This window comes from Elephantulus edwardii, unplaced genomic scaffold (assembly GCF_000299155.1).
Source record: "Elephantulus edwardii isolate Elephantulus edwardi_28Jun2011 unplaced genomic scaffold, EleEdw1.0 scaffold00016, whole genome shotgun sequence".
In the NCBI taxonomy this organism is placed as follows: Eukaryota; Metazoa; Chordata; class Mammalia; order Macroscelidea; family Macroscelididae; genus Elephantulus; species Elephantulus edwardii.
Window position 1 is genome coordinate 365,350 of NW_006399766.1, and position 26,623 is coordinate 391,972.

The following is a 26,623-nucleotide window of genomic DNA, read 5'->3' on the forward strand; positions in this document are numbered from 1 at the left end:
ATTTTTAAATAAAGGACACCACAATCAGCTATCATGTACAAAGTATTTTTACTTATCCCAGTGAAAAAGTATTAGGTGAGTATTGAAATATTAATAGTAAATGCATCCCTCATAAAAATTATTAGTTTTGTGTTTTCAAAGACCTACATAACAGGCTCCAGTAATACAGAAATGAGTGAGACACAGTTGACAGCCTCAAAAGGGAACTCATCTTTTCACATTTCCATTGGTGTAAATGAAAGGAAATAATGCTGTGTAAACAAAGATAGGGCAACCATTTGATCCTGTGATGTCACAGGGACCTTGGAAAAGACATGACTGAGCTGATTTTTTTAAGATCTAGTAAAGTTTTGGGTAAAAATTATGTTAATAGGTCCTCAGGTAAAGGAAAAAAATTGTGTATTTACAGACTTGGAACATGTTCGTCTATCTCAATTGTTGAAATGAGAATGCTGATATGAGTTTGTTCATGATGGACAGGGAGAGAGGATTTACTTTTGACAAATACATTAACCCAGATTAAGTAAAATGGGATTTCTTGATAATTATAAGACTAAACAAGAGACTGTAGGGCATGGGAAGACTGATTTGGCTTCCTCAGAGAAGCCTTTTGTTTAGGTCTGATCAGTAGCAGTGCTGCCTGCTAGTAAGCATTTGGAGAGTAGAACTTCTGAAGAGCCTCCAGCTCATTATATTAGAATTGGGTGCTTGGCCCAGTCTATAGGGTCATATATGAAGGCATCACTGAAAATAAATTTCTTTACATCTTTTTTCCACTCTCCAAAGCATTCAAGATTCTCTAACAAAATTTATTTACAACAGTTGAGAATGAGTAAAAAGAAATCCAACTGCATTATTCAGTTCAAAGTAGAGCCATATGATTCTCAAAGATAGCAAGCTCATTTCCCTTCAGAGATCCATTCTAGAGTCATGTTGAACAAAAAGCAGGAAATCCCAAAGTTTTGTCTATCCCAGGCCTTAGCTTCTAAACTCTTCTCCCATGTTGTTTGTTGTTATGTGCTATCGAGTCGTTTCCGACTCATAGCGACCCTATGCACAACAGCTCTAAACCCTGCTCTATCCTGCGCCAACCGCACCGCATCTGATACACCCATCCCGAATAGCTTCTCAAATTTCCTAGATATAACATTTTATCCCCCACTTCGACCCCTGGAGTTAATCCAATTCCCAATTTCTGAGTTACCAGGGAATGTTCAGAGATAATTAGCAGAGATTTGTTATATAAAACAGAATACTCTGAAACCTAACACTTCGTATAAATTTTAAAATTATACCCTCCTAAATAACTGATTAGCTATAGTAGCCCGTCTTCCCCTCTTCTTCCCCACAGATGCTGTGGGTCTGTAATCTCAGATAGCTCCATAAATATTATTCTTGGTCTTAAGGTTGCTGTCCTCATCCTTGTACAAGAAAGAATTCAATTATTCCCAGATTCAGATAGGAGGAAAAGCATTGACAACTTAAGACTTCCATCCTTCTGTTCCTCTCAAAGATGTCTGTGAAGACTGTTAGCCATAAGTTTTCCAGTTCCTGTGAGAGAAGTTATTTTAAATTTACAGAATACAGAAATTTACAAATTTAAAAATACAGAAACTGGTAGTCTTTTATGTTAGGTACTAGTTTCTAGGGTATAGGACGCAAGGAAAAGCAGTATAAAATCCTAAAGTTCTTTCTTTACCAAAAATCCTCTAAAGAGTTTCAAAAAAATTGACACCAGGAAGAATCTACCTTTCCTAGGCCTAAGATAATTTTATTACATAGACTAATAACTTTTGACACAATGACAAGAAAATAGAAAACCTCTCCAAAGGAACATCTTACCCAAGTGCTAAGATTGACTAATGGTCAAAAAGTACTGACTTATGCTAAGGGATTGTGAACTCTTCATAAAAATGATCCTCATACCAAATTAGATAAAAGAATTGAGTAACTATATTTAAAGTGATAAATAGGACCTATGGATTGGTCAAAGGAACACTTGAAATATTTACACTGATAATTGTTTATTAACCTTTCTGAAGTTTCGTGGGAAACCCGAGCTAGTTGTATTTTTGCTGCTACCTGCATGTGCAGGACTGAGCAATCATATTCTCATACTCTTTGTATAAGATACTCCCATTTGGCTCAATCAGAAGGATACTAATGGGAACATATTTATAAGGGACACAGGAGGGCTGAGGAACACTTTGGTTCACCAGCTCATTGATGAGGTTCTGGATGATTGCATGATTCGGAGAATTGAGACCATAACGCAGCACTCGAGGGCAGACTCCCTTACAGTAGTTTGGGGTATACAGATGGGGAGCAATGATCCAGTGATCCCAGCCCAGCTGGTGGAAGCTGACTTGGAAAGTGTGAAGGGAACATTGGTTCTGCACAGGCCCATTATGTCCCCAAGAGGGGCCAGGAACCTCAGAGGCAATGCTGCCTGCTTGCCTAGACTTTCGCAGTAGATGAGAGGATTTCCTTTCCGTAACATCCTGTAGGCTTCCGGGGAGAAATATGGGCTTCTGAATATTTTTATTGGTGTCATTGAAATAGAGTAACAAGAAAGCAACATCCATATATGAAGTCCCATGCCACTGGAGCTCAAGCATCTCACTAGCTTTGTGATGTTGACACATAAAATGGAGTCTTAGGACCCTTCGCCCCTTATGATTCCAAAGCTTTCCTTGAACATGTTCTGTGATGTCCATCTCTAGCCAAGCTTTAGAAAGAAGGGAAGGCTCTGAGGAACCTCCTCTTGAAGAAGGAAAATTGTTGGTTGGGTTTTTCTGGACCCAAGGCTTCACAAAGCAGGAGAAATGGAAGTGAGCTAGGTAGAGCTGATGACGGTAAACCACAGTGGCTCTGATTAGTTGGTAAGCCACTGGGTTTGGTCTGAGAGGAAAGTTCAGGGTCTTTATATGCCAAGGACCTGCATAAGGAAGAGAAAACAAGAGTAGAGGATTAGTTTCTCACCTTTCTATCTGACTCTTTCTCACAAATCTACCCGATACAAACTGAAAATTGATAGGCCAAACAACTCTAGCTATCATTTAATGAGCACTTGTTAAATTACTGGACATTTACATGCATTAACTCTTTATTTATAAATAGTCTTATTAGACAGATACTCATTTTACAGACAAGGAAATTTAAACACAGAAGCTATGTCAAAGCACACACAGTGTGTTGTAAAATAAGAATTTGAACACAAGCCTGTTTCCTTTACAGAATTGTCTTTAGGATTACTCAACGCCAGATTCAGAATAAACTAAAATTTATAATATGCTGTATGTATTTTGTTTATAAAGGAGAGTAATAATCACTATTAGTTGAATTTTAGAGCTCATAAGAATAATTAGAAATGCACAAATGGGGTTGGGGATTTTGTGTCACAACACTATACAAATGAAAGTTTGAGGAGTAAGTTCAATACTGAAGGCAACAACCTCAAATTCAGGGATAAAACTGCCTAAAAAGAAGTTTGCCTATCCACCCCTAGTTAGGGAGCTCTGGTGTCCTAATGGTAAGAAGCTATGTTATAATTACAAAGCCATGCTGTTCAAATCCACCAGCTGCTGCTCCATGAGAGAAGGATGGGCAATCACTCCCCAAGCAATTACTGCCTCTGAAAACCCACTGGAGATCAGCTATGAGTCAGTTCCAACTTGACAGCATGCAACAACCACCACAGCAATCTCCAGTTGGGGTAGCTATTGTGCTGTTTCTGTATTCTATGTACTTTAAGAATTACTACTGTGGGCTGTCAGGTATGACAACAAAAATATTAATAGTGAAAGAAAATAGAAAAACAGGACCTTGCACCAGCACAATACTTTTTGCTCAAAGACTTTAAACAGTAAATACATAACCTACAGATTGGGAGAAAATTTTGGGAAATCATATATCTGATGTTGTTATGTGTGGTCAATTCAGAATCAACTCTTAGCTGACCTTCCAGCAGGTTTTCAGAGGCTGTAAATCACAGGAGAGGAGATGGCCTATCTTTCTCCCACAGAGCAGCTGGTGGATTCAAACCATCTGCCTTTGGTTTGACAGCACAATTCCTTGCCCACTCTGCCACGAAAGCTCCCTAAATATCTAATAGGGGTCTAATATTTAAAGCAAAAAATATTGCTAAAACTTAATTAAAAGTCACAAAACCTAATTTAAAAATTAAGCAAAGAACTTCAATAGAAATTTCACCAAAAAGGACGTTCAAATGGTCAACTCAAAACCTCATTGCTATCAAGTCAGAATCAACTCATAGTGAACGCTTTAGTGGGTTTTCAGAGTCTGTAAATGGTATGGGATGAGATTGTCCATTATTTCCCTCATGGAGTAGCTGGTGGATTTGAAAAATATGCCTTTGGGTCTGTAATACTACCCTCTACCAGTAGGTAACCAAAACTCCATTTAATTGGGCAACAAGTACATGAAAATATATTCAGTGTCACTAGGCATTGTTCTTGTGTGTCATTCAATTGATTCTGACTCAGTTGACCACATCAAACATAGAACTGTTCATTAGGGTTTCTTAGATTGTTAAATCTTTTTTCCATGGAATGACTAGTAGATTTTTTTCAAACTGGAGATTTATTAGTCAGCAGCTGAATACATCAAGAATTCATCATTTTCAAGGAGACAGGAAAAAGAAATTTCCTGTTTCATTTGAGAAGGAAAGAGAACCCGAATAATTAAAGCTCTTTTGAAAAATGAAAATGAAGTAGGATGCATCTCACTTCCTGATCTCAAAACCTACTTCACAGCTGTAGCAATCAAAATAGTATGGTGTTAGCACAACAGACAGATCAATGTGATAGATGGATTGATGGCTGAGTTCTCGATTCTATCTATGGTCAGCTATTATTTAAAAATGAAACAAAACCCATTAAATGGGGGAAATTACAGCCTCTTTAACAAAGTCCCGGCAAAACTTGACATCTACGTGGAGAAAATGTAAGCAAGGTCCACATATCACACCATACCCAAAAATAAATTGGAAGTGCATCAGAGACCTACGAGTAAAATCCAAAACTGTAAAGATCTTAAGAGGAAAAAAAGAGAACAAATTTAGAAGCACTGCTGCTGTTATTGTTAGGTGCCTTCAATTTGAGTAAGACTCATGTCCACTTGACTTCACTGTTGCAGAGATTGTGCCAACCCACCTGGCTGAGGATCTTCCTCTTTTGCCATCCCTCCACATTTCCAAGCATTATATCCCTATCCATGGAATAGCCTCTCCTAGCAATATGCTCAAAATATGTGGGAAAAAACTATCATCTTTTCCTCCAAGGAACACTTTGGATATACCTTCTCCAAGGCATATTTGTTCTTTTGGCAGTTGATGGGACATTCAGTACTCTTCTTCAACACCACAGTTAAAAGATATAAATGCTATCAAACTTATGAATTGTCCAGCTCTCAGTAACATAACAAGCGATTGAAAATATCATGGACTGGATCAGGCACACCTTAGTCCTCAAACTAACATAACTGTACATGCTAGCTATTGCATAAATGGGTTTTCAAACAGCAGAAAATGGAAAACCAGTAGAGGATAAAAATTGAGGAATGAGACCTTCATAAAAATCAAATCCCTGTGTGCCTCAAAACTTTCTGCAATAGAGTGAAAAACTCTACAGACTGGGGAAAAATGTTTGGCAATGCCAGCCAGATGTGAAAGGTTGCCTGCACCAGGAACATCTACATCACAGGGGAGTGGAGAGGAAATGGATGGACATAGGTCCAGAGACCTGAACTATTATACTAGGGTTGGCTGGGAGAAAGAGGGAGGGAGACACTGGAGGGGCAAGGAGAAGGAACTGAGCACAATGCTAGCAGGACAGGACAGGACAGGACAGGAGTGGGAACACAAAGCAAAGGGCGGGGGGGCAGCACCAGATCCCTTCTCTATATAATGGAAAACGGTCTTTCATCTGCTATTTTGGGTAAAATGCTTGTCTGTCAGATACTGTTCTAAAGCTGAGTGTCCAACTTAAGACAGACTAGGGAAAAAGATTGGCCATCCATGTCTGAAATACAGGGTTTTGAAAACCCTATGTATAATAGAGCACAGTTAGAGTAGATTAGCAGATATGATACCACAAGCTGAACCCTCATAATGGGAATCACAAAGGAGGAGGAACAGTTGCAAATATACACTAGTGATTGGTAAATGGAATGTGACAAGTATGAATGTAGGAAAATTGGACATTGTTAAGGAAGAAGTGGAACACAAATATAGAAGTACTTGATACTGGCATATATCTGAATGATAGTGGTATTCACTGGATTTCCTTGTATGGATATTATCCTGTCACTCACAATATTGTATTTCAAGATGGATCTTGAAATGACTTTTTTTAACTATGAAAGCAACCCAATCTTTCTTTACCTTTTCACCTTCAGCATAGAACATATGATTGTATGACTCAAAATGCCCCATGCCAATCTCTCACTTCACCAATACCTAGTATATTAATATTTATGTGTTCCATTTAAGCCTTTTGTTCATAGGGTCACTATGAGTCATTCTCGACTTGAAGGTAATCAACAACAACAAAAACATTTTCCTTAACAATATCTAATTTTCTTACATTCATAGTTCTCACATTTCATGTTCCAATCACTAGTGTCTGGCTGTTCCTCCTCCCTTTGTTTCCATACTTGAGGGCTCAGCCTCAGTTGCCATATCTGCTAGTCTAAGTTTGCTGTGTTGTACACAGGGTTTTCGAAGGCCTGATATTTTGGAAGTGGATGGCCAATACTTCTTCCTAGTCTGTCTTAATTTGAAGTGCAGGCTGGGTTTGGAAGAGGCTGTGGTACTAGGGACATTGTAAGTAATGTTAGATGGATCTTGGCTGAAAGCATGAGTACCAGAGGAATTTCTATCTGTGTTTCATTGACTATGCAGAGGCATTTGACACAACGGACTGTGGCTAACTCTGAGAAGAATGGGAATCCTAGAACACTTGATCCTATTTATGTGACGGCACATAACAACAACAACAACAATAACACTTGGACCAGGAGGCAGTCATCAGAACAGAGCATGATTCAAAACTGGTAAGTGTGTACACCAAGGATGTGTCTTATCTCTATACCTTTTCAATCTATATGCAGAACAGATTATCCGGGAGGCTGGACTCTATATGAGGAGAAATGATGCATTAGAATTGGAGGAAGACTCATCAATAATCTGTGTTATGCAGATGATACAACCCTGCTTGCTGAAGCTGAGGAAGATCTGAAGTGCTTGCTGCAGAAGGTCAAGGACTATAGTCTTCAATATTGATTGAAGCTCAACATCAAGAAAACAAAGGTTCTCACCACTAGGTCAATTGACAGCATCATGATGTGAAGAGATTGAAATGGTTAACAGCTTTAGTTTGTTTGGCTCCACAATCAACACTCTCTGTACCAGCAGCCAGGAAATAAAAAGATTAATTGCATTGATATCAATCTGGAGACTAGACTGTGCCTGATCTAGGCCATAGTCTTTGCGGTTACTTACTATACATCAGAACTGGATTACTAGGGATGGTAGAAGGAAAATTGATGCCTTTGAACTTGGTGCTGGAGAAGAGTATTGAATGTACAATGGACTGCTAAGCAAACAAACACGTTTGTCCTACAGAGGGTAAAATCAGGCTGCTCCTTGGAAGCAAGAATTCTGAAGCTTCGTCTGACCTACTTTGGACATATTACAAGTCCTTGGAGAGGAACATCATGCTTAGGAGGGTAGAGGGACAATGCAGGAGAGGAAGTCCCTCAATAAGATGGATTGATTCAGTTGCTGGGGTAATAGGGGTAGGCTGTGTCAGAAACAAAAAAATTGGCACAGGATAGAACAAGGTTTAGGACTGTTGTACACAGGCGACTCGATGGCACATAACAACATATACTGGCAAAATGGAAGGAATGGCATGGGACATTTTGAATCAGAAAATCATGTGCTCTACTACACTGGAAATGAAAAGGTGAGGAAAAATGGTCACATTCACAGTTTAAAAGACCATTTCTAGATCCATCTTGAAGTACAACATTACTTTGTTGTCATGAGCAACAGGATAATATCCATTCAAATACAATTGTTGTTGTTGTTACCTGTTAATACCACTATCGTTCAAATATATGCATTAACAACTCATGAGAATAGGATAAAATGGATGATTTGTACCAACTTTTGCAGTCAAATCAATCAAACATGCAATCAAGACACAATAATAATGGGTGACTGGAATGCAAAAGTTGGAAACAAGGAAGAAGGTTTGATAGTCTGAAAACACAGACTTGGTGACAGAAATGAGGCTGGAGATAGAATTTTGATTTCTTCATTGCAAATACATTTTTAAAGAAACAAACTCTGACTATACACTTAGCCTTCACCTGATGGTCTACAAAGGAATCAGATTGATTACATCTATGCGGGGGAATAATTGGAGAAGCTCAGTATCAGCTGTGAAAACTAGGTCAGGTGCTGATTGTAGAACAGACCATCAACTACTCATATGCAAGTTCAAAGTGAAGCTAAAAGAAAAATAAAATCAAATCCATAAGAATAAAAGTTTGACCTTGAGTCTATTCCCCCTCAATTGTAAAACCACCTAAGGAACAGCTTTGAGGTCTTGAACACAAATGAACGAAGATGAGTTGTGAGAGGATATAGAGCATATGATCCATGAAAGAAGCAAAAGGTAAGAGGAAGAAGACCAAGATGAATGTCAGAAGAGACTATTTCACAGTGCAGAGAAGCAAAAGCAAAGAAATGAAGAAATTAAGGAGCCAAACAGATTTTAAAGGACAGCTTGGAAGAAAAAACAAAGTATTCCATTGAAATGTGCAAAGAGCTAGAGTTGGAAAAACAAAGGGGATGAACTCACTCAACATTTCTTAAGCTGAAGCAACTGAAGAACAAATTCAAGCTTCAAGTTGTAATACTTAAGGATGTAGAATATTGAATGATCCAGGAAGCATCAAAAGATGAAAGGAGCACACAGTCACTGTACCAAAAAGAATTGTCTGACACAGAAGAATTTAATGAAACAAGACCAAGAGGCAATGGTGATGAAGGAGAACGCTTGAGGTATTCTGAAGGAATATCGGCAAAAACCAAGGCTGCAGGAATTAATGACATACCAATTGACACATTTCAACCAGCAGATGCAACCCTGGATGTACTTACCAGATTGTGCAAAGAAATCTGGAGGACTACTACCTGGTCAAATGACTGGAAGAGATCCGTATTTATTCCCATTCAAAAAAAAAAGTGATCCAATAGAATGTGGAAATTATTAAAAGTCACCAATATCACACACAAGCAAGATCCTACAGAAGATAATAAAATAATTATTGAACAGAGAACTGCCAGAAGTACAAGCTGAATTTAGAAGAAGCCATAGCACTAGGGATATTACAGCCAATGTTGTGTACCAGAGAAATATCTATCTGTGTTTCATTGATTGTGAAAAAGCATTTGACTATGTTGATCACAATAAATTGTGGCTAACTTTTAGAAGATTGCGAATCCCAGAACACTTGACTGTGCTTATGTGAAACCTAAACTTGAACCAGTAAGCAATTTTCAGAGCAGAGCAAGGAAACACTGCATGGTTTAAAATTAGGAGTGTGTTAGGGATGCATCCTATCTCCATACAATTTATGTTGGATTTTACGAGGAAAAATATGGCATCAGGATTGCAAGAATACTCATTAACAACCTGTGTTATGCAGATGACACAACCTTGTTTGCTGAAACTGAGGAGGATCTGAAGTGCTTGCTGCGGAAGGTCAAGGAAAGCAGTCTGCAAAACGGATTGATGTTCAACACCAAGAAAACAAAGATTCTCAGCACTGGGCCAATTAGCAGCACCATGAGAAGAGATTGAGAATGTTGGTTCCACAATCAACACTCTCGGTACTGGCAGTCAAGAAATTAAAAGACAAATTGCATTTAGAGAATCTGCTATCCAGAGTGCTGAAAAACAATGATGACAGTCTAAGATCATAACTAAGGGTGACAGAAGAATTGGTGTCTGAGTTGTTGTGCTGGGGAAGAGTACTGAACATAGACTGCCAAGAACAGGCCTGTCCTGGAGAGGGTGAAACCAATCTGCTCCTTGGAGATAAGGGTTTTGAAGCTTCCTCTCATACATTTTGCATGTTGCCAGGTCAGGCAGGTCTTACAGAAGGACAGCATGCTTGGAATGGTGGAGGGACAGCCCAGGAGAGGTAGACCATGGATGAAATGGTTTGACACAGTAACTAGGCTAATGGAGGTAGATGTGTCAGAGACAGTGAAATTGGCTCATGATAGGGAAGAGTTCAGAGCTATTTTACTAGGGTTGCCCGAGTTGCATGTGATTGGATGGCACATAACACAAACAAGTGACATCTCTGACAATGGTCTTATAACTAAAGTTTATAGAGTACTAGAAGGCCTTGACAAGACAAAGACTAAGAACCCAATCATAAAATGGTCAAAAGACATGAAAAGACTCTTCACAAAGGAGGTCATTCAGATGGCTAACAGACACATGAAGAAATGTTCAAAATCACTGGCAGAGAGATGCAAGTCAAAACAACAGTGAGATACCATCTCACCCCAACAGCAGTAGTGAAGTTTAACAACAAAGCAAACAATAAATGTTGATGATGGTGAAATTCATATGTGGGATTATAAAGCATTTCCTCAAAATGCTGAACACAGAAATCACATTTGCTATTCCGTTGCTAGGAATATACTCCAAGGAAATAAGAACTGAGACATGAATGGATATATATCCTATTGCAGATAATGTTAGCACAGAAGAGGAATACCCTGGAGGAGATGGATTGACCCAGTGACTGTGGTAATGGAGTCAGCTGAGATGGTGAGGTCGGTTCAGGATAGGGCTAAGTTCAGAGCTATTGTTCATAGGGTCACTATGAGTTTTAGTCAGCTTGACAGACCATAACAATAACATTTTCATAGCAAAATTATTCACAATAGCAAGAAAATAGAAACAACCCAAATACCATCAAATGGATTGAGACATTGTGCTATAGCCACACAATGGAATACTATGCAGCATTAAGAAATAATTGTATAAAATACTATATAAATAACATGGGAGGGCCTGGAAAGCATTACACTGAGTGAAATAATCATATCAGGAAAAATATTGCATAAAATATCACTATAGTAAAAATGGAAGAATAAAAGAGCAAGATATGTATAAATATTCAAAAGGTAAGAGAAAAAGGGGCAGGGGGAAAACTGGCAAGGGGAGAAAAAGCACTGAAATATCAGAAGTTAGGAACAGATGGGTATGAAAGAACAGGAAAGATTAAATGGGGACTTGAAGCCATGGGGTGATAATAGGCATAGAGCAATGTTGTTATGTGCCTTTGAGTCATCTGTGACTCCTACCGACAGCTATAATACCTACTCTGTCCTGAGCCAGTCTCACTGACTCCAACAAACCTACCACCATTGCCCCATCAATCCCTCTCACCCAGGGTGGTGAGAAGAATCTCCTGTGCTGTCCCTCCACCCTTCTCTAAGGACTGATCCCTCCTTGCCACGTGTCCAACGTATGTGAGATGGAACTTCAAAATCCTAACTTCTAAGGAGAAACTTGGTTTCATTCCCTCCAAAATAGACCTCAATCTCTTCTCCATCTATCATGATGCTGCCAATTGGCCCAGTGGTTAAGAGTCTTTTTGAAGTTGAGCTTCAAATCCATATTGACTACAGTCCTTGACCTTCTGCAAGTGCTACATGTCCTCCTCAGTTTCAATGCTGATAGAATTCTGCACAAATCAACATTTATTCACAGCAAATACTTTTTCTAAGAAACAACACAGGCTATATACATGGATTTCACTTGATGGTATGCACAGGAATCAGATCAATTACATCTGTAGAAGGAATCGTTGGAGAAGTTCAACATCAGCAGTGAAAACTAGAATATACCATCAACTACTCATGCAATTTCAAATGAAAGCTAAAGTAGGTCAAATAATATCCACAGAAATAAAAATTTGATCTTGAGTCTATCCCCTTTATTTAAAAATCAACACAGGAACAGGTTTGAGGCCTTGAACAGTAATGAATGAAAACCAGATCAGCTGTGGAAAAATATCAAGAATATCATCCGTGAAGAATGCAAAAGGTCATTACAGATATGCAGGAAAAAGAAAAGACAAATGGATGTCAGAGAGACACTGAATATTGCACTAAAACACCAAGAAACCAATGCAAAGGGCAGAAATCAAGAAGTTAAAGAGCTGAATAGAAGATTATAAAGGTCAGCTTGGGAAGACAAGGCAAATATAATGGAATGTGCGAAGAGCTGGAGTTGGAAAAATCAAAAGGGCCAAACTCACTTGGCATTTCTTAAGCCGAAGGAACTAAAGAACAAATCCAGGCCTCGAGTTGCAATACTTAAGGATGCTATGGGCAGAGTATTGAAATGATCCAGGAAGCACTAAAAGAAGATGAAAAGAATATACTGAGTCACTGTACCAAAAATTGGCTGACAAAGAATTTCAAGAAACATATGATCAAGAGGCAATGATGATGAAGGAGGAAGTTCAGGTTGCTCTGAAGGACTTGGCAAAAGAATAAAGCCCCAGGAGTTGATGGCATTATCAATTGACATATTTCGACAAACAGATGCTGCCCTGGACGTGCTCACCAGGTTGTGCAACAAAATCTGGAGGACAACAGAGTATAGACATTATTGAACAATATGACTAATATCACATGCAAGCAAAATCCTGCTGAAGATTGTCAATGTACTAAATTAATTTTGAATAGACAACTACCAGAAATACAAGCTGGGTTTAGTAGAGACTGTGGCACTAGAGACATTGCTGCCAATGTCAGATGGGTCTTGGCAGAAAACAAAGGGTACCAGACCAAAGGCATTTAACTCTATGGATCACAACAAGTTTTGGCTAACGTTGAAGAGAACAGGAATCCCAGAACACTTGATTGTGCTTATGCAAAACTTCAGTCCTCAGAACAGAGTAAGGAAACAATACATGGCTCAAAATTAGGAAAGGAGTGCATCAGGGATGTATCCTATTTCCATTATCTTTTAAATCTATATGCAGAACAAATTATTCGGGAGGTTGGGCTTTACAAAGAGGAATGTGGCATCAGGATTGGAGGAAGACTCATCAACAATCTACATTTTGCAGATGACACAACTATAGAGCAATATGAATTAAATAAATTCCAAGTACATGAATGATTATATACAAGTGAAAAAACCAATTTTTAAAAAAATCCATCAACCATTAGCACACTCCCATCAAGTGTATTCCAATGCATGGCTACCTTCCATAGGGTTTCCAAGGCTGTAAATCTTTATGGGAGGAGAATGACTCATCTTTCCCCCTTTGAGCAACTGGTGAACCTGAATCACTAACATGTTAATAGCACTATTCACAACAGTAAAAAGTTGAAAACAATTCAAGTATCTGTCAACAGATAAATGGTTAATCAAAATATTTTACATACATACAATGGAATATTATTACTCAGCCATTAAGAGAAATGAGTCCTAACGCAAGTCACAGGAAACTCAGGTGGCCTAGTGGTAAGAATCTATGCTTCAATCCTGAAGGCAGGCTGTTCAAATCCTCTAGCTGCTCCACTGGAGAAGGATGGACAATCTCCTCCTTTCAGCCTCTGAATGGTTCCGACTTGATGGTACACAACAACAGGGGTGAAACAGATAGGGAAAAGAGGAAATTTTTGTTTAGGAGCAAGTTTATGTTAATTGTGGTAGAATAATTTGGAAAAGGATGGAGAAACTGGTACAATGCAATAAATGTCAATTAATTATAAATGTAGAAGTTGTTTTGCTTTGTATATTTTCGTCATACACAATACATATACACACACAACTCTTTCTGAATATCTTCTTGAGCCATTTTCCCCTTCCTCCTCTTCCTTTTCCATTAATTTCTGGTAGCTGTTCATCATTTACACTATTCAATTTACTATCATTTCCCCAAAAGAGAAAAGTTATTAAGTCATCTTATTTGAGTTTTAGGTTTTCATACCTGGGAAATTCACTTCAAAATTCCTCACCAAAAATCAAACTTGCTAATGCTTTCCTTTCAACCCCAAATTGCTAGTCTTTTTCTAGTTTGAAGCTAGATTATAGTTTCAAAAGATATGGCTGAGGGAAAGCCAGAGGTCACCTTGAGTCACCAAAAAATTTCATTGCTATTGAGTATAAACTGAGCTGACCCATAGCTGACCCTAAAGCTTGTTTTCAATATGCTGTCCAATACATGGGAGGAGATTGCCAATCACTATCCCTCACAGCCACTGGTGGATTTGAACTGCCAGAGAACCAGGGCCTTTGGGTTACCAGCAACATCCTAGACAGACTACAGCACCAGTGATCTCTATCTTGTAAGTAATATCAGTTAATTTCAGTAAAAGTTGTTGTTGTTATGAACCCTGAACTCAGACCGACTCCTAGCTGACTCTCCAGAGGGTTTTCAGAGGCAGTAATTGTATAGATTGCTCATCCTCCTCCTATGGAGTAGCTGGGGTTTAAAAATGCATGCCTTTCAGTTGACTGTGAAGCTCCTTATCACTAGGCCATTCCAGTCAATCACAGTTAAGATTAGCCAATAGCCCTCCTTCTCTTTATAAGCCTCTATATTGAGCCCTTTACATTTTCTTTTTCTGTAATCAAAATGGTTTCCTAGAGTCTGTGTAATAACTGCTCAGAATATACTTTCAAATTTTACTGGTATTTTATTATTTTTAAAACAAATGTCAGCAAGGCCTTTGTCACAAAAATAATGTATTTGCTGAGAATTTTACTAGAAGCTGCATACTTTAGTGATTAATAGCTTTAATCCAATGTGTATTGTTGATATCCAAAAAACTGGAAGGTAATCCTAATCGCTGTGCCTCTAAGAACAAAGTGTGCAAAAACAGAAGCCCAGAGAAAAGGGTCTTCTCTCATCCATATTATCAACTATTTTCATGTTACTTTATAAATTATGCTTCTAATTCTTCTCTACTGACTCAACAAGTCTGGAATTCCTCAGTAGACCTTCGATGTGGAGGATAGAAGCCCTTTAATGTCTTGATGTTCCAGGGCATTTTTATATCTTGAGATTTCAACTCGAGTTTAATATACTCTCAAATTTGGGGCACTTGACAACAAGCTACTTATATTTTCTTTCTCAATGATCTATCCAAGAAGCCCACTCACACAATTGTCCACTCTGCTTGAAAAGGAATCCAACCTAATCCTCTAGCCATCTGGTGAGGAGTTGTTCCTTCCTTTGAGACCTTAACATCACAAATTTCCTGGACTGGGTGGAGTTTCCAAGGAGTATAGCCAGGAAGTCTGTGTGATTGAACCTAGAATGGCTTTTCAGACAAACTTGATTCAGGTGGGGCATCTTCTGATGAAAACAACTGGCCCTGCTCTTCTGTCATCTACTTCTTAATTCTTTTAGCTACTGGCATGTCCCACATTCAGACTATAATATTCATCTAATTCTAGGTATTTTCTTTTATAATCTCATGTCTCATTTCTGTAGAAATTTGATCAATAGCTTTCCGCTGCAATTAAGAATGAAATCCAGATTCCTTATCATAACCTACAAGAGCCTGCCTCTCATCAGCTTTAGATTCTGCCACTTTTTGTGACTCTCACTAGCTTCCAGCCATCCTATTCTTCCTTTAAGTAACACAAACTCCCTTTTATCCTCTGGGACTTTGAGTATTCTGTTCCCTCTCCCTACAGTGGGTTTCCCTCTATTCTTTACATGATTGGTTTCATAATTTTTAGGCTACAGTTCAATTATCACCTCTTCAAAGATGTCTTCTCTACTCACACCATGGAAAAAAGAATTCCTTTGCCATTCTCTGTCACAGCCATCCATTTCATTCTGATAGCACTTACCAAATTTGTTATTTACCTGTGTTTGTCTGTCTCATTAATTAGAAGATATGCCCAATGAAAGTAGTGGTCTTGCTTTTTTTAAGCATATATGTATGCCTGGCACTTAATAGGTGCCAAATACAAATTTGTTGAATGAATTGCCGCTGAAACCAAGATAAATTACTTTTTCCTAAATTTGAATTCACTTCACTTCTCTGGTCTCATAGCCAGTTGTGTAGCTAGTTTAAAGATCATACATCTCCAGTGGTTTGAATCTACTTCCATTGCCATACCTCAGAAACCAGATGGAGGGTGCCTATGATTTGGAACCCAATGAGTGGTCACTCATTGCCAGTTGAGTTTTCTCTGCCTCTGTGTAGTTTCCTTACTCCTCCAATATCCATCTAAAATATTATCTCTTTTCAATTAGACCTCTCAGCAAACTCATTACTTTTCTTCAAACAGTAAGAGTCCTGGGAGTTCTATTGCTTATCCTTTACAAAACATTTGTCACATCATCACATCATTATGCAATTATTTATCTATCCTTTCTATTTTACTGAGAACTCATGGGAGGCAGAGAATCAGTTATTTACCTCTTTATACTCAACCCAAACACAGTGCCTGTTCTCAATTAAAATATTTTGGAGAGGCAGCTTAACATAGTGATTAAGAACACAGGCTCTGGAGCTAACAGCCTGCAGTTGATATAGAGTTCTCCTAATTAGTATGTGGCATTTGGTAAATTTCCCAGAGTCTGTTTCTTCACTTACAAAATGGTTATGTTAATAGTACCCACCCCATATGGTAATGATGAGGACTAAGAAAAAGAATTTTTATAAAGCACTTAGCAAAGTACCTGTCCTAGACCACATTAAGAGTTAGCTTGAAAGGAAAACATGATTGTACATTATATGTATGAGAACAGTTTGGAACAATGGGGTCATATGGAGAGGGTTAGAGTATGGGGAGGGAAGGGGAAAAATGTGCAATAATGAATACATTTATCTATTTTTTCAAAAGTTAGCTAGAGGGGCTTTAGTTGTTTTACTGGTGGGTTAGGGAGAAAGTTGGTTGTCATCTGAGATTAGTGAAGGCTGGAGATTGATCTCAATTCAAAACCCGCTGGAGGGTTTTCAGAGCCTGTACATCAAATAGGAGGAGATTACCAATCTTTATTCTTCATTGCAGCTGGTGGATTCAAACCACCTGCCTTTGGGTTAGCAGTATAACTCTTCACTCACTAGGCCCTAGGCACTCAAGATATTCTCTAGAGAGTCCTATCTTTTAAGAGCCTACAGTTGTCTAGTACAGATGCCCAAAGTAGAATCAAGCATGACAGAGACTAAATTATATATGTATATATATATTTGGTATCCAAATCCCAAAGTAGTAACATGGCCCAAATTGAGAACTTGTTTGGTGTACAAGTATATTTAGAGTACTTCATTTAAAGATTTAAGACATTATAGACTTTAGAATCAGATACACAAACTCAAATCAAGCTATGTCCCTACCGTGATCTTTGCAATTTACCAATTGATTCTTCAGTTTTTCTATCTTTAAAAATTAGGCCAATAACCACTGAAAGCTAATGACAATGGTATCCACTAAGGGTTAAATACAATAGCAGATACAGAGTCGGATACATAGACTCTCAGATGTTAACTTATCTGTATTAATGAAATCTTGTAAATTTTTTCTTCTCGTACTAACTCACCACACTTGAGTCAATTATAATTCATATTGGTAAGCCATTGGGTTTCCTCTTTACAAGTGGAAACTGCCCCACCAGTCTCCTATAAAGTGACTGACAGATTTGAACCACTAACCTTTTGATTAGCAACTCAACATGTGAGGCACTATACTACTTGGGAACCTTTTCTCTAGGTTAGCATACTACATTTTTTTGCCTTCTAAAGAGTGAAAGAACACATAAAAATAAATTTGTATGTAAACCACAATAAAATAAAAAATATGTTAAAAAGCTAGATATAAGAACATGCATGTATATTTCTCAAAGAGTTTTCTTAGTCTTCATAGGACTTGGAAGAGATTCCTCAGGCAGTATGTTCTAAGTTGAAGCCATTTTCTCTTAAGCAGGCAATTCTTTGAATACTGTGCCTGAGAAAGTACCTTTCCACAAGGCAAGAAGACTTGAGAGCAAATCCATATATTTCCTATTCTCTATGCTCTCCTGCCTCACTTTTTACTCCTCTAGAGCAAGACACATTGGAAGCAGGAGTGACATCCACTTCCTAAACCACATGCCTCTGGAAACTCTAAGAACTTGGAGAAAGGATGATAGTTCTAGAAAGACTTCGGGTCTTTTGTTAATAGGGTTGCTAAGAGTTGTGCTCGACATGACAGCAATCAACAATGGAGCGCGACAGGGGTAAGATAACTCACCTCTGAGTGGTCTTGCTACACTGGCCAAGGGCCTCACCAGCCTTACCATTTTAGCACCAACTGTGCGGTTCTCCCTAGGATGTCCCTGTGCGTCAGCCGAACGCTGGTACAATTCCAGCATATACCGCAGGGGATGTCCTAGGTGCTGTGGCTTCCTCTGTTGCTGGCCAGGGGCTTCTTCTAGCAGGTCCTGAATCAGGGGCAAGGTAGGGGACTCAGCCAGGAAAGCAACAGAAGACTGTTCCATCCTTGTCATAGGGACCCTGTTTTCTATAAAAGGCATCAATCCCCAAAGAATAAGGGTTCTAAGGATACTGAAGAGGACCATTTTGAAAGTCCCAACATTCAGCAACAAGTCCAGCCCAAGAAGTAACCCTTTCTCCTCATGCAGGTAATTGCATCCTGGTTCCACAACCACAAGGTATGAGGTAAGAATAAAAAGACAGGCAGGTCCTATGTTATGTCCTCCTGGATCAGCAGAGATCTCTTAACTTGGTCTTTTTTGCATTAAAACAAACAGAAAATGAAGGTGGGACAAAGCAGTATATCCCTTTTCCTCCACTCTCCAAAGCTGGGCATGGGATAATACTTATTCAAAGGCTGAGGTAACACAAAAAGAGAGGCCCATTCCAAAACCTGTTCCCTTTCCCCGCCCCCAGAGGATGAAAGAAAACAGCCTTTGCCTGTTCTGCACTACCTTTTTAAAGGAAGTGTCTTAATCAGTCCTTAAAGGGCCAGGGGCTTCTTGTTCTCACCTCACTTCCATGTCGCTAATGCTGCCGTTTATATATTAAGTGCCATCAAGTTAAACACGACTTATAGTGACCCTATAAAAAATAGATCTGAACTCTGTCCTATACTGTGCCATCCTTATCATCCTTGACACATTTGATTACTTTGCCACAGGCACGGTATTTATCCATCTTTTTAAGGGTCTTTCTCTCATTCATTGATATTTCCAAGCATGAGGTCCCCCAAGCATGATAACAGCCTCTCCTAAATACATGTCTAAAATATGTGAGATGATGTTTCAGCATCTTTGCCTCCAAGGAACATTCTAGTTCCATTTTCTCCAAGAAATATTTGTTTGGGTTTTTTTGGAAGTCTGTGGGATATTCAGCACTCTTTTCCAACTTAACTACAACTCAAACGAATTAGTTTTACTCCTGCCATCCTTATTTACTGTCCAGCTCTCCAATGCATAGCCAGTGAATCAGGCACACCCAATGTAATATCTTCCAAAGTGTAGTCTGCCAACCACTTGTAAGGAAACTATCTGGGATGATTGGTAAGAATACAGATCATAATCTTAACACTAGCTTTCTTGAGATGGGTTCAGAAATATGAATTTTAACAAGTGTGTTTTAAACTTATTTTAGCACAAGAAGTTCTCATGTGAACTAAAATGTGGGAAAACTATGTATGACTGCCTCTGAAAATCTGCTGGAGGGTCAGCTATGCATCAATTCTGACTCAATAGCAATGAGTTGAGTTTTTTAATGGAAGTTATTTTAATGTGTAGCAAATTTTGAGAATCTTGGCTTTTTTAGTCAGGATTTTTCCATGGAAAGTGCTGAGATTCAGAATGGCTTTATCAGAGATGCCTAAAGCAATGGAAGATAAATCTGCTGAATTGACTGGAAGCTCATCTAGCTCAGCTGGTTAATAGGAAACAGGAGTGTTGGACTAGGTAGTTAAGGCTAGGATTTTGTAAGAAATTATATATATATAGATATATGAATTATATGTATGAATTATATATATATATATTATATATATCTATATATCCCTATAAACATCTATATATATCCCTGACATTGTATAAGTAGAAACATCTTATTGGGTTTCCTGAGAAAATGTGGGGCAGGAGGTCAAGAACAAATTCTAGAAGATGATGAGGTAGGCATGATTATGAGAAGCCAAGAGTATCTAGGAACAGAAAATATTATTTTAGAGCAGGCACTCATTTTCTATTTAGATACTTATTTGATGTTTTTATTACTACATCTGTTTCTTATTCTTTTTCTTTGTCATCAAGGCAGATCCAACTCTCAGCTGACCCTCCAGCTGGTTTTCAGAGCCTGTAAATCTCACTGGAGGAGCTAATTCTCCCAAGATGTTCAACTTTTTTCCAAGAAAATTCTGGTGGATTTTAACTGCCTGAGAGAAACCACCTCTGGGTTAGCAGAGCAACTCCTAAGGACTACACCACCAGAGATCTGTTTCTTATTAGCTATAATTTAATTTCTATGAGGTAAACATCTTTTCTTTTATGAGCCGTAGTTTCCTCACCTGTGAAATGGAGATGACATATTTTGTTTCACTGAAGTGTTGAGAAAAGAGCCCTGGTGGTGTAGCGCCTATTATGTTGCACTGCAAACTGAAAACTCAGTAGTTCTAATCCACCAGCACTTGATTAATATGGATTAGTATTTTTAATCCATTCATCAGGAGAAAGATGGGCAGTCTCCTCCTATACAAATTTACAGCCTTGGAAACTCAATGAAGGGTTATTATGAATTAAAGTCACTATCAGTGGGATTTTGACTTTTGGAAGTAATGTGAGAATGCAAGAAATTATCTTATTTGCTCCAAACCTAGTTAGACACATGATATACATGGTCGTTGCTAAGTGCTCTTGAGTCAGTTCTGATTCAGAGCAACTCTGCACCAAAGAACGAAATACTGTTCAATCTTTCCTCTTCCTTACAATCTTTGCTATGTTTGAACCTATAGTTATAGCCATTGTCAATCCATCTCCTTAAAGGTCTTTCTCTTTTTCACTAACCCTCCACTTTTCTAAACTGATCTCTCCTGATAATGTATCAAAAACCATAAAAAACAAAATCTCACAATCTTAACTTCTAAGGACTATTTTGGCTGTACTTCTTTCAAGACTTTCTTCTGGGGTTCTAGGATATAGTCAATATTCTTTGGCAATGTTTTTGTTATGTGTCAAGTCACCTGCAACTCATACAATAGCACTGATCTCTGCCCTATTTTGAATCAATTTCATTATCGCCAACACATCTATACCCATTACTCCAGCCACTGAGTCAGTCCATCTCATCCAAAGTCTTCCTCTCTTGTGCATTTATCCTGCCAAGCATGCTGTCCTCCTCTGAGTCCCTCCTGGAAACAGGCCCAAAGACAGCCTGAATTTCAAAATCATTCAAATACATTACTTCTTTTTATATCTTCCTTGTTCATTGTGCAGTTTTCACATGTATATGAAGGAATTAAAATTACCATGGCTAGCTTCAGGCATCTGTGCTTTTTTAACACTTTTTAAGATTTTTTTATATCTTAATTGTGATTTTAACAAAAATTTACAGAAAAGTTAGATTTTCATTCATTCATCCATTCTTGCACATTTTTACTCCCTCTCCCTCTTTTCCTTTCCCCTCCCTAGTTGACTTTTTTGTTTTTTAAATTTTCATTCATTTTTGTACGATTATCTCCCTCTCCCCTTTTCCCCCAGTCCTCTTTGCAATATAACTTTTATTCTGGGCTACTGTCATACATATAATGCCTAATTATATATTCCTGTTAAATGCTTTGAAAAGATCTTTTGCAACAAATTTGGTCAATGCAGTATATTGTTTCATTTTGTGACTGCTACTTCTTTCCTACTTTAGTAATAGCTATGAGTCGCCTGCGACTCCGTGGCACTTAACAACAATAACATCAACATAGAGACATCAGCTGGCCCAGTGGACAGAAAGCGATGCTACTAAGCCAAAGGTAGGTGACTTTTAATACGCAGCCCTCTGGGGAGAGAAGGGATTTCTGATTAATTCTTCCCCAAATATCTGCAAATATAATCAACAATGGTGTTCATAAGACTGTTGTTGTAGGCTGTGTACAGAACAGTGACCACTCATCAGTTTCTTCAGTTATATTTGCCCACAATGATAACAGTTAATAAGTAATCAGTGAACAAGATTAAACAGGGATTTCCACATCTTTGGGGCAATGTCCACATACCTCAGTTTTCAAAGATAGACACATGAACAAAGAGAATCACATGGACAAAGACTGACAACACCAAAGGTCAGTTTCAAGACATCTGCTCAGACCTGGTCAGGCCAAGAAATTTGTTTAGAATTAATCAGTACTTCAGATACTAAGAACTGGAGCATTTACTGTGTTAATCCCATTCCTAAATGGACTACCTTGTATATTAACTCCATTTTTCTTAGAAAGGAACTGAAGCCAAATGGTTAAGACAACTATTCAGTCCCCACAGTTAGTATATAGCAGAATCAGCACTAAAACCTCTGGGCTGCTTCTACAGCTCATACACTTTCCTTGACAGCTGTACCCAAAGCACCCTAGCTATGTATTTCTACCTACAGCTTCCTTCTGAAGAAAACAACCTGAGTTGGAGTCAAGTACTATGAATTCTGCACCATTCATTTGAGACTTACCATCTTGGACTTGGTTGGATCAAAACTGCAGTTACCTAAAGAACAAAGTTCAAACAAATCTGGACAGGCCAGAGCTACACATGGAGGAGCTACAACTTTAGAACTTGATGAGCTTGCCGTGTCTTTAGCTAGTCTCACCTTTCAACAGGTTTGTTGTTGTTGTTGTTAGGTGCTATCAAAGTATGACCTATAACGACCCTGTGAACAGCCAACCTAAATGCTACCCCATCCTGTACCATCCTCTTCATCTCTGAAACAATAGAGCCCATTCCTGAAATCATTGTGTCAATCCATATCATTGCAGGTCTTCCTCTCCTTCACTGATCTCCTATCTTGCCAAGCACGATGCCCTGCTCTATTGAATAGCCTTGCCTAGCAACATGTCCAAAATATGAAAGATGAAGCTTCTCCATCCTTGACTTCGGGGAGCACTCTGGCTGTACTTTTTCTAAGACGTATCTATTTGTTCTTTTGGCAGTCTGTGAGATATCCAATACTCTTCTCCAGCAAGACTCAAAGGCATCACTTCTTCTGTCATCCATATTCTCATCTAGCTCTCTAATGTGTACCAGCTGATTGAGAAGGCCATGGTTTGAATTAGGTACACCTTAATATTCAAACTGATATCATTGCTCTTTAGCGTTCCTGAGAGGTCCCTGACAAAAGACTTGCCCAATGCAATATGTCTCCTGATTTCTTGACTCCTGGTACCGCTAGCAGTTTGGGGTATTCACAGCAGTTTCCAGGGCCTTGAGTCATTTTCCATTTTCCCACCACACCATATCTTAACTACTAACTACGTCCTAGAGCAGATTATAAACCATGTCTAGAAGTCAAATGTCAACTATACATTAATTAAATGATTTACTATTTCTTGGAATAGACTTGAACATAGTCACCTATTCAAGTAGGGCCAGGAAGTCAACAAGATGGAGTAACTTTAGTTTCAACCTTATATTCCCACCTTAAAAGAAAAGAAGAAACTTCTTCCTGCTGAAATGGAGTGAAATCAGGGGAGGGGTTTTACGTTGAAGGAGGTTCAGGTGAAACTAGTTGATATTGAGAGGAACTGTTACATGGTCTGGTTTGTTAAGGTCTCAGTTCTGTTAATTAAAAATTTGAGAAAAGATTTAAGATACATGGTCCAAATGTGATAATTAGGAATAGAATAACTAAAGGGCTTATCAGAAGGAGTAGCTAGGTGAGTTTTGTTAAGTAATTAAAAAAATCAGTCATAGCCTGTCTACCGTTATTTTTATTGTATTGGTGTAGCTATTTTGTTTATTCATATATCCTTTTGATACTCTTTCAGCCATGCCTGAATTATTGATGTATGTGGAACATGTTTTATTAATAACTGCACATACTCCAACATGTTCTGTTAGACGGAAATTTAAAGCTAAGTGATTACGAAGAATCATGTCTGTTTGCTAGTGAGTTAAGAGAGGTCTAGAGATCAGACAGTGCATTGACTGTGTTAGTAAAGAATTCTTCAGTACTTGCTGTTAGATCATGTAGAGTCTTCTCATGGTAAGCAAAGCCACCCCAAGGGAGCACTGCTGAAATGGTGGCCATACCTACCGTGAATAGACCAAGGGCTCATCTTTGGAGAGGATGACTAGGTTGACTGAGTGTATGTGTATTATTGAGAATAGAGGTGATGGGGGAAATACAGCTTAAGGTGCAGTCAGAATATGCAGTTATACATAAAGCTTATTGAAACTTCTCATTTCAGCAGGAAGTAGTTTTTAGAAGATCTTTTCCCTTTCCCCCCATTTCCTCTTTTCCTTAAAGTGGGAATACAAGGTTGAAACCAAAATTATTCCATTTTGCTGACCTGTCTCTACCCAAATATGTTTGTGTGTTCCAGAAAATAGCAAATAATCTGAATAATGTTTACCCCTAGACTTATCGTGATAGTTGACAGTTAAAACAGAGAGTGCTGAAATAATAGGAAATGGCCCTAAGCCCTTAAAACTGCTGTGATTAGCTCCGCAACCACTGCTGCCTGCTTCTTCTGCCGCTCCTGGTGCTGCTTGTGTGCTCGTTCGGGGCGGACCTGGTACCACTTTTGTGAAGCGGCTGCTGAAGAGACTCCAGCCCTCTCCATGGCCGATGAGAAACCCAAGGAAGGAGTCAAGACTGAGAACAACGATCATATTAATTTGAAGGTGGTGGGGCAGGATGGTTCTGTGGTACAGCTTAAGATTAAGAGGCATACACCACTTAGTAAACTACTGAAAGCTACTGTGAACAACAGGGTTTGTTGATGAGGCAGATCAGATTCCGAATTGACAGACAGCCTATCAATGAATCAGATACACCTGTACAGTTGGAAATGGAGAATGAAGATACAATTGATGTGTTCCAGCAGCAGACAGGAGGTGTCTTCTAAAATAAACACAGAGGAGCCTGCTGTTTTACTCCAGAACTTTGTTCCTACAGACCAAGAACGCATTCTTAATTGTTGTTGTTGATATGTGCCCTAGAGTCGCTTGTGACTCATAGCGACCCTATGTACAACAGCCCTAAACTCTGCTCTATCCTGTGTCAATCTCACTGCCTCTGACACACCCATCCCGATTACCCGAGTCACTGAAACAATCCACCCCATAGAGGGTCTTCCCTTTCTGCGCTGTCCCTCCACCCTCCCAAGCATGATGTCCCTCTCCAATGACCTCTCCCTCCTTACAACATGTCTAAAGTATGTCAGATGAAGCCTCAGAATCCTTGCCTCCAAGGAGCCACCCAGTTTAACCCTTTCTAGGATGAATCTGTTTGTTTTCTTGGCAGACCAGGGAACATTCAATACTCTTCTCCAGCACCACAGCTCAAAGGCATCAATTCTCCTCCTATCCTCCTCAGTCTATTGTCAAACTCTCTGATGCATAACAAGTGATTGCAAAGACCATGGCCTGTATCAGATGCACCTTAGTCTCCAGAGTGACACCATTGCTCTTCAGTACCCTGGAGAGGTCCCTAAAAGCAGACTTTCCCATTGCAATACATTTTTTAATTTCCTGACTACTGGTGCCAAGAGGGTTGACCGTGGAGCCAAGCAGACTAAACCACAATTGGGTTCCAGCTCATCCTGACTACTACAGCACAGTTTTCTCTCCTCTTTCATTTTCCCTTCCCTATTCTTTTATTGTACATAAAGTAACTGGTGCATGTGCACATGCATATTGCAGGGGGTTTTTTTTGTTTTGTTTTTTTAAGTAAACTAAATGTCCAATGGTATGTCTTGATCAACATCTAGTGGAGATGGGATGGGGAAAAATACTGGTCCTGTGAAAATACCCCCTTTCTCTCTAAGTGGCATGCTCTTTCAACTCTTTATATTTCAATAAGTTATTTTGTTCTCACTGTTTAACAACAAACGACATAAGAAAATCCTTACATACCTTGTTTTTAATGTTTTTCATTTATCATTGTAAAACCAAGGACAATATTATAACTGTTTTGTACGTAGCTGTTACATGTAGTGCAGTCTGTCTTTAAGTAGGAGTAAATTACTCTAAAAAATGAATCCTAGATTGTTTTCCCTTCAAGTCAAGCATCTTGTTGTTTAAACAAACTTCTTGGTTAAAAAACAAAACAAAACAAAAACCTGCCGAGATTACCCACCCCCCACGAGTCAATGTGACATGGATAAATACCTTACTCTTCCCTTTTTTAGTTACTGATGCCAATTGAGCCTCAACCCACTTTCAACAAAGTGTCCATTTTACACAAACATTTTCTATACACTCAGCTAGTGTTTATTCTGGACTTTTTAGTGAGTTGGGACCTTTTACCTTTCCCATCAGGGGTAACCACAGTTCAGTTTATTATCCACCCTGTAGAGTAAAACACAAGGTGATA

At 38.7% G+C, this 26,623-nt stretch overlaps 1 protein-coding gene and 1 pseudogene across 1 annotated transcript; one reads left to right on the top strand and one right to left on the bottom strand.

The window, feature by feature from the left end:
* Nucleotides 1-2,078: 2,078 nt before the first annotated feature.
* LOC102845500 (bone morphogenetic protein 15-like) lies at nt 2,079-18,678 on the bottom strand. The gene is made up of 2 exons (XM_006881766.1): nt 18,330-18,678; nt 2,079-2,938 (listed from the first exon to the last, which is right to left on the bottom strand). The coding sequence occupies exons 1-2, from the start codon at nt 18,655-18,657 to the stop codon at nt 2,079-2,081; spliced, it is 1,188 nt and encodes a 395-aa protein (XP_006881828.1). The 5' UTR covers nt 18,658-18,678.
* A 6,189-nt stretch (nt 18,679-24,867) lies between these two features.
* LOC102845904 lies at nt 24,868-25,154 on the top strand (annotated as a pseudogene).
* Nucleotides 25,155-26,623: the final 1,469 nt, after the last annotated feature.